Here is a 15578-nt window from a genome sequence, read left to right as displayed (position 1 = left end):
AGAACTTTGCGGAACGTCGCCGGGCAATCGTGGCAGCTCACGGTGCCTAACACCGGATCTCACTGTGAGTCAAACCGCAAAGGTAAAATAGGGGTATTAATGAAATAAACATTTGTGTGAGCAGGACAAAAATAATTTCAGAATTTTATTTTTACGCTAAGATTAGCTGGGTTTTACGCACTAGCTTTTCATCTTAGAGTTGTTATTGCATTCAAATTTTTTATTTGAATTAGGAAGCTACTGTATAATGTGTTCCCTTCAACCCGAACTAGCTCCAGGAATCCAGTAATTGTAGGCAATGTTTCCATTCAGTTTCATATTCAGACAATTACTGTTCTATGAAAACCGTTTTCCTAAGAATCTAGTCTGTTTATCCATTGCTCCACTGAATTTCATAATTACGGCATATTTCCTCCAAGTTTTTGAAGTGAATGTGTTTTACCTGAACTAGAAAAAGTATAGAACATATTTAACTATATGGATTTAAACTTACTGGCATGTCAGGCTATTGTGCACACACCAACACACATACACACACGCGCGCGCAGACACACACGTAGAGGAGTTCAATTAAATTCGGTAGCCTGACTGGGCTCACATTGAAACCTTGCCAAAAACTGACAGATCATTTGTTACCATCCTGAATAGAGAGATGTTTTTTGATAGTTGACCTTTCCTTGTAGAATGCAAGCATGTACAGTATCAAATGTATGGTTTATTAATAAAAAACAATAAAAACAGTAAACGTTAATGGGTTTTGTAAGCAGTAGAACTATTGCAGACCCTGTTTATGTGCTGTTCTTTGGACTGCCTGCTCCTCTAAATTAGATGTGAGTGATAGACTGGATTAAAAGACTTTGTCTCTAAAAGCACCCAGAAGATTGACAAAGCCAAAGTGAAAGCATGTCTTCATGTTAATCTATTCAATTATGGCCACCAAATGTATACCCTCTATTATTTTCATAGTACTGTAAATGTCATTATGCTTTTCAACACAACAAAACATATTGGAATTACTTTAGTCACATTTGATTGCATATGATTAAATAATATTTATTTGTTTTTTTAAACCTCAGCATAAATATGTCCTTGCTTTCTATTAACAAAGATCATTATTATATATTTAAAGCCATATAAATTGCTATAATGTAATTAATTCCGACATGAAGCAATATTTTTAAGTCTGCCCTTTCTATACATTTATTGTATGTTGTTAGATGTTGTTATATGGAGTAGTGCATAATTATAAGATATTTCTCCAAAAGCTTAACACATGTGGGGACAAAAAAAGAGGCTTGGTCTTTCAGGGACACAAAACAAATTGAATAACATGGGAATGTAAAGTGTAATTTTTGCATTCATGTGTTTAATTTGTCTGAGATTAAGAACAGAACAGAACATATTACCTTTGTAATTCCAATAAAATACATTCAAGTCCAATAAAAGTTGCTTTGCAGTTTATTGTTTTCAATGCTAACAATAAAAATTAAATTAAACACCTGAAAAGTGGTGGCTCAACTGGTTAAGGCTCTTTGTTACTCCCATGGAGCACCAACATGCTGACACTGTTGGGCCCTTAACCATATCTACTCCAGGGAGCTATATCATGGCTGACCCTGTGCTCTAACCCCAGCTTCTTAATGGGAATACGCAAAGAAAAAAAAAACAAATAGAACTTCACCATGCTGTGAGCTACATGTTACAAATAATAGTATCAAATTCAATCTGATGTAAAGCATGTACACATGTGCAATCTTTGTGGTCATGAACATGGTACTGAAAAAGGTATTGGAATAAATAAATAAATAAATAAATAAATAAATAATAAAACAGCGTTATCAATTGAAATGATTCCTAGACTTAATATTTCAAAAATTCTCATTACATTTAATGACACTGGATGTTTTTTTGCTTTATATTTTATTTAATGTATGCATTTTAAGCAGGTATTTGCAAACTGAAGTTCATTTTTTATTATAACCCGAAATAGCGTACAGTAAGTCAAATACTGAAGCAGTTATAAATCAGGTAATACCTATATATAGTGTCAGAAGATGAAGAAAATCTCGTATAAATTAATAATTTACTGTTGTTTATAGCAAGTGTTTTGGTTGTTTAAAACTTAACTGGACTTTGTCTCACACCTTGGTTTTAGATTAAGTGATCCTCTGCTGCATGATCATACCCCAAGTTACCTCAAAGACAATGTCAGCAAATCCTATGCCAAAGTCAATTAGACTGGGCAGACACACCATGCAAACAGCCAAGGTGTAGCTACTTATACCTTCCAAATGTTCAAGGACATTGGCAGTCTATATTAGTGTCCACCAACAAACTTTAGGGATTCATCACTGTCTATTTAAAAGTCTCAGGTTCAGATCTTAAGCTATATAGGTGTAAGTCTAAAAAGACCCTACACAAAAGCAATCTTTATTTCCTAATACTTGTCTCTGGTAATCTAAGGTTAATTTATCATATAGGTACAAAATAAAAACATAATAAGGGTCATATTTTATTAGAGGTTCATTTTAGTCACAAGCATGATTTCCAGGCGACACGGTAGCTTATGGCTTAGCACTATCCAGGGTTGGCTTTTATTCAATTTCACAATCAAGGCTTAACCTGTGTAAGTTTGTATATTGAGTTTCCATGCGTTTCCTATATTGTATATTTACCATCATCCCATTTAAGTTCTGTCCCACTGCTACAATGGAAATTATTTCATGCAATCCAATTCTCATTAATGGCCTAGAGAACTGAATGATGTTTGCAAATAATTTGCCACCTGCAGATATTCACACTTGATTGAATTTAGCACATTTATGTCTCTAACGTTTTCATATATAATTCTAATTCCTCCTTAGAGGTAGGTCTGTGCATGCTGTTCCTGTAGAATGCTCATTATTCAGCAGTTGGTCATGTAGAGTCCACACAGCTTCTAGCTAACAGCCTTAGTCTGTGATATTCAATCCCTGCAGTCACCTTTAAAAGTCCCCAAATCTCTTCTGCCATTTCATATTTCAACCAATCATGGCTGCTCAACACATGATAAATCTGGGCCATTACTGGAACTCTGAAGATATATTAAATATTGAGATTCAGGGGGAGTCAATGGGGTAAAGGAGTGGGGGCTTTTAATGCTGCTGCTGATGCATTCAAATTGATTAAAAAGAGTCACTCTGTCAAGAGACTAAGTGCTCAGACCTGCCAAGAGCCTACACCCAACTGCCTGAAACACCACTTAGTTTATAGGGTGGGAGGTGGATGCCTAGTCTCCTCTGCTCACACTGAGACTACAACCTGACACATTTGTTTACTGTTCTTTAAAACAAGCATCTGTTGAAAATGGTTCATAACTTATAAGTTCACGATTACTCTTTCAGTAAAGAACGGAAGACTTGTGTTTAGATAAATGTGATAAATTAATTAAGAATTCCATCTTATCCATATTATATTTAAAAAAATCCATTTGAAAAGTAAAAGCAGAATAAACCTTAACCACTACAGTACATAAAAAAAAAAACTATGAGAACTAGGGACCAGAAACTCTGAAGTATAAAAAACAAGAAAGAAAGAAAAAACTACAGTAACAAACAAGGTGCTCAGAGCTGAATGCAAAGATAATAAGGCAGAAAGTAATGTCAGTAAAACACAATATAAAGAAAACAAACATGAGGCTTCTGTGACAACTCATCACATTCTCTCTTTTTCAGTCTATTTCTCTCACCTTCTGCGCCTCTAAGCTTCAAGGGCAGATGTGCAAACATCCCTGTGGCTCGAGAAAAGACTATTAGAAGAAAGCAGAGTGCATCTGTGAGACTCATGGTTATTCATATCACGGCCCTCAAGTCTCATGCTGTCCTTCCCCAGAACAGTTATGGGACTGAGCTGGACAGAAGCCATAGCTAAATAATGGAAAAGAGTAATCTTTTTAGCTGCCACTGTAGCAACTGCCAATGTTTCGACTCCAGAAAGGATGGAGTAAGTTCGGATTTCACTTTTAAATTTGCGTTTTAGGGATATTATTTTGCAGTTTTATTCAGGCAGTTATTTAACAAAATTTAATATTATTGCATGGGATTTTGTGTGAACTGATACACTGTTTGATACTGAAAGTCTGGAACAAAAAGATAATTTGTCTGTTTTTGTTTGTATTGTATATTCTTGCTTTTTGTTTGGTAATTAAAAACAAAAGATTTTACATATGATAAAAGACAAAGCAGCCACAATAATACATTAAACATTTTTTATGTACAAAAGATTAGGATAAACTCTTTGCTGTCTTTTATCAAGACATGATCTTATCTTGATATCGTTGTACCATTATCTGTATAATGCAGAACAATAGGGGTATTGATGATGAAGAGTTACCTTTTTTTAATGCAACTGTTATTTTTGACACCTGCAAATAATTCTAACCACCATGAATTCAGTTTTCAGGTTCTTAGATTCATTACATGGTCTATAAATACTTCCTCTGCTTCAAATGGATAATTTTTCCCAATGGCTAATGTGATTTGACACATTCAAATCAAATTTGCCACCCACTCTCTAAGAGTTATCAGAGCAGCTTTGAGACTTGAAACTCAGGGAATCTCTTTATTATGCTGACAATTTATTAATGCGTTACTGTTGGCCATTTCTCTGGCCATTTCATACACTGTGGGTAAACTATTTTCTCATACTCTTAAGCACTGACTGTGACTTTGCCTGCTGCTATCCATTGTGTCCAGCTTTGTGGTTAAAGACGAAAGATCATTAATGTCCTGGTGTTAAGGTGATTATTTTTGTTTCTGGAATGTAAAAGTCCCGAGTTATAGAGATCCCTTCTCCAAATTTGAGAGATAAGATGTCAATACATGGATAAGAAACAGTATCTCAGCTGGTGGCACTGGGATACAGAGAGGCGCAATTCTACTGGGGAACTCTGGAGTTGCTGTGTGTTAACAGTAATAAGTGGGTTTGTTTCCCCTATGGCAAATTACTTGTGGGCTACAGTATGTTATAACAGAGTTTTCAAACTCTGCAATATTTAGCTTCACCTGAAACACAACATACCTACCAGCAAATCAAGGTCTTCAGGGGAATCTCAGCATTACACAGAGGCAAGTGTGTGAAAACAGGGATGAAGCAGCCTTGGGGAGTCTCACTTGGGTACAACTATTTTTTAGTTCTGTACTTTCTCTCTCTTTGTTGGGTCAGGTAAAATTTTTCATCATGCTTTGTAGAAAAGTATAATTATTCTGCATTTCAAATATTAAATGACTAATTATCTTTCATAATTATTTGTATTTATTCAATTGTGATTTACATTATTACTCATAATGTTTATAGTGTAATGTTTATATTATTATGAAGAATATATAAAATGCATAGTTGGCAGGCATCACATGGTTCATAGGAAACACGAGACTAGACCTCCCTGACTGGTACTAGTAGCCTTGATGGGGGAATGCACCAGTGACGGGTGGGAATTGGATACGATATTAAATAGGGAGCGAAAAAAAATAAATAAATAAATAAATAAATAAATGATATATACTCACATTACTTATATTGAAAACGCTAGTAAAATACTCTGTTTTTTATGGTATCAGTTTTTCTTTCAATACATAGTCAATATTCAAATCCAGTGGTCTGAAATGTTCATGGTACAGTAGCAGTACAGTAAGGTATTTAAGGTGCTTACATTACCAGGGTAACACAAGGTGGAACCACATATGCTTTGGGTGTTCCGGAAGGTGGAATTTTGTTGCGAAAAGTACACTTAACAAACATCTCCTGTACTTAATACAGTAAAAAGCACACTTTAAAGTACACTGTAGAATAAAATGAAGCATATCTTAATTACATAGGATTACTTAAGATATTGTTTCATTGCTTGGTCCTGCACTAACATTCAAAGGACACTTTTCTTTAGTTTGTTTGTAATATACTTTTCACAGTCTCAACAAACACTACAGGTCATTTCTGGCAGAACTGATCATGTTAAACGTTTTTTTTTTTCTTTTTAATTTTGTGACAGACAAAATTGGCTCCACTATTATGCCAACAAAATTGGCATGGTGTCCTCAGTAACAGTTGTGTAAGTAATATTTCAAATTTGTGTGTCTGAAAAATATCTTTTATAACAATTATTTCCAAACAAATGGTTTCGAAATTCTACTCTACTTATTTTCTGATACATCTGATAACAATCGATTGTACTCCAAATTAGCCTGGGAATTTTATTCTTCATTTCACTATTTACATACTGCTGATGTATTCTACTTATTTAATGATTGTTTTTTAAATATTCTTCATTAAAGGCATACACAATAATCTACGGTAGCAGACATTTTCTCACCGTCATCACGGGTCTTCTGGATAAAAGCATCCACTCCACTTTCTCCATAATTTCCTTCTGAGGCTACAGTGGCTACATAGTTCCATCCCATGTGGCGCACTATGTCCACTATAGCCTGGGCCTGGTAAGTGTCTGGAGGAACGACTCGAGAGAAGAAGTCGTAGCGTGTGTTGTCACTCAGCTCTGGTGCTGTGGATGCATAGCTCACCTGGGGGATCTGGGATAGACACAAAACATAGAGTTTTAAGTGCACAATAAAAAAAACCCTACTAAATCCATAGTACTTTGTTTAACATTGCACTTTTTTTAAACCAGCATACAGTATAACATTTTTTTGTACATTTTGTTTCAAGAAAAATATTATATATTATATATATTTAGATTCTGTTTCTCACAGTGGAAATGCCCCTATGCTGAAAATTATAGACCCCTTCATGATTTCTAAGTAAGAGAACTTGCAAAATCATAGGGTGATCAAATATTAATTGACCTCACTGTGTGTGTGTATATATATATGTGTGTGTATATATACTGTATATATATATATATATATATATATATATATATATATACACACACACAATATATATATATATATATATATATATATATATATAGTGGAAACTCCTTTAGGCCTTTAAATCATTTGGTAAAAATGTTATATTTCTCAAAAGAAAAACATATTCTTGTCACTTTATTTATTCTATTACTTACAAACATTCCTGTTCTTACAAACCTTTTTTGGAACCGAGATCTGCCAGTCACATTTTCTGCTCTGCTGTTATTATGTGGTTACTGAACCCCAGAGGGTTTCTCTGAGGCCCTGCCATGTAACTAAATGAAGTCTCAAAATATGATTGATTAACTAAATATCTAATCAGATTGTAGTGTATCATTGAAATATATTTTTATTAGATTGGCATGTCACTTCCCCTGTACCAGTTGATTTAGCATAGTGTTTGATAATACTGTGGATCTTTTTTTTTTTTTTTTTGATTTATTAAACTTCAGAGACAGCTGTGGCTGAGATTCCCTAAAGAGCAACAGTTTTTGAAATAAAATGACATGCTGATGGATTTATTAAAGCCAAGGAGCACCTGAATGATAAGGTCATTGCCCCCGTCACTCAGAAGGAAGGTTTTTTTTTTTTTTTGCTTTTTGTTTTATATATACAGTGGTGTGAAAAACTATTTGCCCCCTTCCTGATTTTTTATTCTTTTGCATGTTTGTCATACAAAATGTTTCTGATCATCAAACACATTTTTAACTATTAGTCAAAAATAAACACAAGTAAACATAAAATGCAGTTTTGGTGAAGGCTTGCCGTAGATAGGCATGCACACTTTGCAAGTGTTAGAAATCAGTTTTGGTGAATAGTGGAGAATAAACAGTTAAGGATTCCGTGTGCTCTCATTTTTTATTGTTTTTTTATATTATAAAGTGTTTAAGCGAACCCGGCATAAATGCTCGGTCACATTAACAAGAGTGTGATAACGTTAATTGTAAGATGGCGGGCAAGTTGTTCGTGACGTGGAACGTGGGGGGGACATTATGCAAATATGTTACGGAGTGACGTGGATCCGTAACAAAGAAAAATTAGATTTTCTAACGACTTGTTTAGGCGAAGGTGAGCCAACTCTTTTTTTTTGAATAAACAAAAATTTTATTTATCGTGCACTGTCAGCGTCACAGATAGTTTATGTTCACATACAGCTACATGACACACTGCATGAAAGAAAATATTTAAAAAAGCATAATAGTGGCACTTTAAGTCATTCCACAGATTTTCAATGAGGTTTAAGTCTCGGCTCTGACTACCCTAGTATCACAAATATGTTTGCACTCTCTCACTCTTCTGTGCGCTCATGATCATAAAGCTACACTTGCACAAACTACAACAGCGTTATAACTCTGCAATTATTCCAGCCAACCAGAGACTAGAATCGGCACAACACAAGCCAATCAGAAACTGGAAGCAGGCAGATTCGGACTGTCTGTTTCTGATTGGCTCCCTAGTCCTCTCTTTCTAGTTTGAATTCACGGCTGGAAGCTGCATCATTATGTGCGTTAATTCGTATCGTTATTATTGTATTTTAATCGGCATAGGGTAAATATCATGTTTTTTAAGTTAGTTAAAAATTAAGTACATAGTTTAAACTATAGAATGCATTGTTTAACGTGTTATTGCTAAATCTTATGTACTTTACCTCTAGTATAATGCTCTGTAACTCTCGGCCTGTTTTCATGCTCTGTGTAACAGCTAGAATCAAGACATCAGGTTTAAACTAATACTGTACCTGTATATTCTAATACTAATGTCTGTCTTTGTTCAGACAACTGTTTATATTTTAGTTTGTGTGTTTGTAAGATAACCTGACGTTTTGTTGAACACAAATAAACTATAGTACTGTTTTTTGGTAACCTTGTGCAAATTAACTCTGTTGAACTCATAAATAAAATAAAATCTGCCTCAGTAATGTGGTGTAATGTGTTTGTAACATGTTATAGTTTAGAAAATGCATTCAGCATCTGTAAATTATCCTAAACACCTTTAGTGTACTGGTAACAAATTTGCAGTACATATATTTGTATTAACCACAAAGTGTAATTTTTTAGTATTTGTAATTGACCAGAAGTATAACAGCATGCTACTGCTGCAACAAGAATATACTCATAGTATATTAATCATGTATTTGTAACACAGTAAAAATTGCTTTAATGTACTTATAACACATTTAATATATACTTAAATTTTATAAATTTCTGTAAGGAATGTATGTAAGTACACACATAGCCATATACTTTAATTGTACCAAGTGTACTTAAAGTTGTTCCACTTTAGCACACAAAAGTATACTTAATAAACTTAAAATTGTGCTTTTGTACAATGTAATCATAACCATACACTTAGTACAAAATTCGTTGTATATTCGTCAAGTATACTGGTCATTAGTCTGGAGCAAGTTTACTTTCAGTAAGTATGCTTTGACATGCTAGAATTTAATATACTTAGCATCCTTTTTTTTTTTTTTTTTACTTGGTAGGCCATGCAAGAACAGTCACCCTCTCTGTTATAAATTCCTGCAACTGCTTCAGAGTTGCTGTAGGCCTTTTGGTAGCCTTCCTGACCAGTTTCCTCCTGGCTCTTTCATCCCGTTTGGAGCGGTTTCTGATTCAAGTTGATTGCTTGCTTCAGTTGCACTACCAGGGACTGAAATACTCCAGCTATCGTGCTGAGCAAATCAAAATGACCACAGCTGATCACATTTAATAGCCAAATGGCTTTGTTTGATTGAATAGCTTTGCCTGAATGAAGTCATTTTTAGAAGAGGGTGATCATTTTCCAAATCAGTGGTTCTGGTTGTTGTTGGGTTTTTTTTTTGTTTGTTTTTGTTTTTTTGACATTTTGGTGTTATATCTTTTCACCTGGATGTTAAAAGTTGCAATGAGTAAATACAGCTGAATACAACAATAACTGTGTCTGTCTCAATTTCAGGCTACAAAGCAACATAATATGGGCCAGGGGTAGCTCAGTGATTAAGGCATTGGACTACAGTTTGGAAGATCCCAGGTTCAAACCCCACAACCACCAAGTTGCCACTGTTGGGCCCTTGAGCAAGGCCCTCAACTGCTCAGATGTATAATGAGATAAAAATGTAAGTCGCTCTGGATAAGAGCGTCTGCCAAATGCCTAAATGTAAACATAATGTGATTCTTTTAAATAGGGGTGATTCTTCTATACCCACTGTAGCTATTAAGATAAAATGTTTTTAATTAATCAACACCTTTAATTTTGCTATGCCAATTTAGACCATTTTTTTCATACATTTCATTAGTTGCATTCCTTTGCATGACATGCACTTTACTGATGAGTGCATCTAAAAAATTACAAAAAGTCTTAAGCCTTTTATTATCATTATGAGGCACTGTGACAGCACTGCACCTAGGAATATCGCTTGACTGTGTATACTGAAAATTTATATTTAGTATGTTCTCTAGGCAAATTACCTTAGTGGTTTAGTTTCATTGTGTTTAGGGTTTTTTATTTTTTGAGAGAACGTGTCTTAGAGTTTTGAGAGATACATGATACCTTAGACAATTTACATTTAATTAGTTTGATTAAAGGCATAGTTGTTTCCAGATCAAGTACAAGAAAAATATGAATTGTCAATTTTGAAGAAAAAATTATGGAAACACCTTGTAATTTCAATTTCTAAAACGAATATCTATGTCTAAAAATGCTAATTACAGTACTCTGCAATTAGAAGTGTGCTTACAGACTTTAACATGCTGTTGAACTTGACTAATTAAAAACTAATATGGTCCCAATAAGAGGTGTCAAAACAATGTAAAGGATTATAAAACTTATTCCAGAAGGAAATCCAACACGGAGTACAGGTATAGCTAAAATGGTTGATCCCAGCCATCTGTTTCTAAAATTTAGTACAGCCTTAAACAAAATGAGAAAGTACAAAAGTAGACCAATGAAGAATCAGAAATGCATCAGGATACAAAACATATTGCCTTGAAAACTGACAATGCACAAAAAACCCAAATTAAAATCAAATGTATAAAAACATTCTTTGAAACAAAACTGTAGGACATTGGCATGATGTAATAATATTTGATATAGCAAAGCCAAATGAAAACACCTAAACAGAAGAAAACAAGGTTAATGTGGGTTAAAGAGACACAATCATGGAGAGTGAGTGATTGCATGGAAGTGATATTCACTGATTAGCCAAGGAGATTATGCTGAAACTTTTGTTTAACACAGTTCTAATGAGCTACAGTACATTATCCACTTACTTTTGACATGTCAGGTAAAGGACCAACATATTAACAACAATCAGTAAACAGCAGAAGACTGAATTTTTGCACAATTTCCTCATTCTATCGAAAGAAAATAGGTAAAATTTTGATAATGATTAGGTCATTTTTAAGATGATAATGCATCTTGCCACAGAGCAAAGAGTGTTAAAGTTTTCCTTCAAGAAAGGTCTATCAACTTATTGACATGGTCAGCTAATCTGATTGAAAATGCAAGGGTGAGTCAAAAATTGAACAGACCGGTTATCTTATACATGCTGTCTTATCACCGTTTTCCATTCAAGGCTGCTGTCTTCCCAGTCACTGCTGTGCAGGTATGAATGTTTTATATAAGTTCATTTGTAACTGTGGTGCAAGCAAATATGGATGCCCCACTTACAGTACAGTATGATTTGCACAAAAGAAGAGCAGCATGCAGTATTTAGTTTTTTGTGGTCTGAGATTGTACTGGTGCATAAACCGAAGCGTTTGGATACTGTATCTCACTTACTTACTCACTCACCTTCTACACTGCTTTATCCTGTACGCAGGGTCACGAGGACCTGAAGCCTATCTAAGAAGGCTTAGGGCATGAGGCAGAGTGCCAATCTATAGCAGGGCACACACACCTGCATATCTTTGGAATGTGGGAGGAAACCGGAGTACCTGGAGAAAACCCACCAAGCATGGTGAGAACATGCAAACTCAATGCACATAGAGACGGGAATTGAGTCGGGCCAGGAATCAAACCCGGACCCTGGGTGTACTATGTCTCCTGCTGGGTCACAGACTTAGACCCCTCCTACTTTCGCCCTCACAGACACACACACACTCTTTCTCTTTGATCTACACCAGTGGTTCTCAACCTGCGGCCCGTCACAAATGCAAATGCGATGCTGCCCACGTAAAAAAAAAAACATAATAATAAAATTTTAAAAAATAATAATAAATGGTTTTACAATTTATTTTAAAAAAATTATTTAACAAATAAATATATTAAACAAACTTTGAACTATATTTTGTCACATAAAATAATTTTGGTGATCATGTTTTCATATATGCGCAGAACTGCCGCAACTACGAAGTGATGCAATTACACAGTTAACGCGCACACAATTACAAGCGCACGAGCTTTGACAGATTTAAAACAGCTACTTCAAGGTGACGGAAAACATGTTGATGACCTGTTGGGCTGCGTTGAGAGTTTCAAAATAAAGCTAGGACAACTTAAAGATAGTGATCTACCTCACTTTCCACTTCTGAATGACGCGTGTATTGGTGTACTGGACATGCAACAGAGAGAACGATTTGTTAAAACTGTCAGTCAAATGCAAGAAAAATTAATCTCTCGTTTTTTCTGATTTTGAGAAAATAAAATATGCAATACATTTCATCAGAGAGCCATTCACTTTTCCTGTGGAAAAAATCAAGGATTTGGCTGCAACTTTCGATTTGCCTCGCCGTACGCTCGAAGATGAACTGATGGATGTTTAGGCAAGAGGACACAGCCAAACCGCGCAGCAGTCATCCTCAGTTGCAGAAATGTGGCGAAACATCTCTGGAAAAAACCTCAGATTATTAAGTTCAAAAGTGCTTTCCATATTTGGATCCACATACATTTGTGAACGCACATTTTCTGCAATGACGCGCATCAAGTCACGTTTCCGTGTGCGTCTTACAGACTACAACTTACAGTCACAACCTCATTGTGCTGTTACTCCTTTTGAGCCGAATTTCACCAAATTGGTCAGCTCCCGACAACATCAGGTGTCCCATTAATGGTAAGTAGAATTATACTCTCTAATGATAATAATACATCTAATTGTAATAATTTTAGATGCATAATATCTGGTTATTGAGCATTGATGACGTCATATGTAAATAATATGCGGCAAGTGAGACTTGAACTTAGACATAGTGCGGCCCACTGCAAAAAAAGGTTGAGAACCACTGCTCTACAAAGAAACACTGCTCCGTCGCGACTCTTTTCAAAGGTAAATTTAAGATTAATTTGTTTTATTCTGTTAGTGTGGTGCTCAATCGAATGTCATTGGAGAGATTTCTTGTTTATTTTTCCGATAAAACAGTGTTTCCGCTGTGTGCGGGTGTGTGTGAAAATAGTGGAGGAAGGGTAACTGTGTAAGACGAAAAGGGAGGGGGAGCTTACTTTAGATTCACACACACACACACACACAGCGCCTGCGCACACAAACGGAAACACTTATCTGTCTGGATTAATTTTTACTTTTTTCTAAGGTACTGTGCAAGTTAATTTGTTTTATTTTTACCTTATATTTTGTGTTAATTATTTTAAATTTTTTTTTTTTGGGGGGGGGGCTGTGGAATGAATAATCTGAGTTTTATTATTTCTTATGGTAAAATTCAATTTGGTTTACAAGTGTTTTGAAATACGAACCTGCTTCCAGAACAAATTATGCTCGTAATCCAAGTAATTGTCTGTATTTGTCCACTGTGTTTGTCTTTTCTAAAAGTTATTAATTAATTCTACAATTTGAGTGCCGTTTTATATGTACAGTATGTGATGGAAATGGGTGAAAAAAAATCCCCCATCCAAGTCTGTCAACTGCTATTTGAGGTACGTAGGAGCCAGCTTATTGTTTTTTATTAGTGAAGAATCAGAGGATTAATGTCATTAATTAAATGCATTATATTTAATTAGTTTGATGTATGTTTTATGACACCAGAATTTTTAGTCTCTGTTTATTTGCCACGAAATACAAAAGCCGAAGCCGATGAACATCCTAAGTATAGTGATTCCAAAACTCTTGGCAGTGGGTGTTTTTTATTTATTTATAAATTTAATTTCTTGTACTGCCTCTATAAATAAAACTCATCTTTGTCACCATATAAGATCTGTATATGTTGCAATAATTTTTCACTTAAAAATTCAAATGGGAAACAGATTTTCTTTTTTGGCACAGTAAGTGAAGTCAATTCCTTTTTCATAGAATCATTTAAAAATTAAATAATTATTGATTGGTCTAGAAATATAGATTAGGCTATATAAATTCTATATTTCTATATAAAAAATGTATTTACCTATACATTTTTGAAAAATAATATTCCAATAATTTAAAATAATAGATTTTTTTAAATCCACTATTGTACAACACACCATGAGCAAAAAAATACTTCCATTTCGGCCAGGGTAATTTTTTCACTTATATATTCTAGTACCTGGATGCTATGGAATTATATTAGTGCCAAAATTCTTCAAAGCAAAAAATCAGGTTGAATTACATGAATTACATGTGTTGAAATAAAAATTTCTTTTTCTGCATTGCAATTTAATCTGAATTGAAAAAAATCCATAGAGCATTTACAATGTTTGAAATTCTTGCCACTGCAATTTATTGTGGTTGTATATTTCAAGTGAAAATGTAATTCAAGCATTTAAAATTTAATGCAAAAATATTCAAGTTACTAAATTGCAGTTAAAAAATATTTTTAAGTGTTACAAATACAATCTTCATTATTTTTCAATCTTACAAATTCAGGTAGACAAAATTCAGGTTGCTAAAATTCAGGTAATAAAATTCAAGTCGCTAAAATTCAGGTCGCTAAAATTCAGGTCTTTACATCCGGGATATCACAGGAAGAGCAGTGGAGTGCCGATTGCTGCTGTCCGTGCTGCAGTGTACTTTAAAGTGTGCTTCCTGCTCCCTGTGCAGTTTACTTCTGAATGTGACTGTACATTACCGAGCGCAGGGGCGGGAAACACATCGCTCTTGCGTGTGAATGAAAGAGCGCTGGTTTTGCTTTGAATATAGCGTTTACGGCAGAGGAGTCATTTTAACACATACACCCTTTATTGTGCAACTGGCAAACCAGCCTGTTAGTTAAGAGTGCTGCGTTCCGATCGGTAAGTAGTTTCTGAGAAGTAGACTGCACAGGGAGCAGGAAGCACACTTTAAAGTACACTGCAGCACGGACAGCAGCAATCGGCACTCCACTGCTCTTCCTGTGATATCCCGGATGTGAAGACCTGAATTTTGTCTACCTGAATTTGTAAGATTGAAAAATAATGAAGATTGTATTTTTAACACTTGAAAATATTTTTGAACTGCAATTTAGTAACTCGAATATTTTTGCATTAAATTTTAAATGCTTGGATTACATTTTTTACTTGAAATATACAACCAAAAAAAATTGTAGTGGCAAAATTTCAAACATTGTGAATGCTTATTGCAACACGGTTTTTTTTTCAGTTCATGTAATTCAACCTTATACTTCCATAGGATGCACAGTGGTTCAATGCTTAGGACTGTTACTGTAACTCACACCTTCAGGGTTGGGGTTCAAACCACATCTCTGTTCTGTTTGTATGTTCTCCCCATGTGGGTTTCTTAAAAAAACTTCAGTTTTCCTCCACAATCCACAGTCATGTGGTAAAGGCTAATTA

General features: G+C 34.7%; 1 protein-coding gene across 2 annotated transcripts in view; it reads right to left on the bottom strand.

Annotated features, from left to right (window-relative positions):
• The window catches only part of LOC128526285 (metabotropic glutamate receptor 4-like), a 152571-nt gene that overhangs the window by 34273 nt on the left and 102720 nt on the right, over positions 1–15578 (bottom strand). For both annotated transcript variants that reach the window (XM_053497984.1, XM_053497985.1), the window contains exon 3: positions 6347–6563. In XM_053497984.1, coding sequence (XP_053353959.1) covers positions 6347–6563 — 217 coding nt within the window. The remainder of the gene's footprint in view (positions 1–6346; positions 6564–15578) is intronic.

The sequence above is a fragment of the Clarias gariepinus genome, chromosome 6 (assembly GCF_024256425.1).
Source record: "Clarias gariepinus isolate MV-2021 ecotype Netherlands chromosome 6, CGAR_prim_01v2, whole genome shotgun sequence".
Classification (NCBI taxonomy): Eukaryota; Metazoa; Chordata; class Actinopteri; order Siluriformes; family Clariidae; genus Clarias; species Clarias gariepinus.
This window is presented reverse-complemented; position numbering and strand designations above follow the sequence as displayed.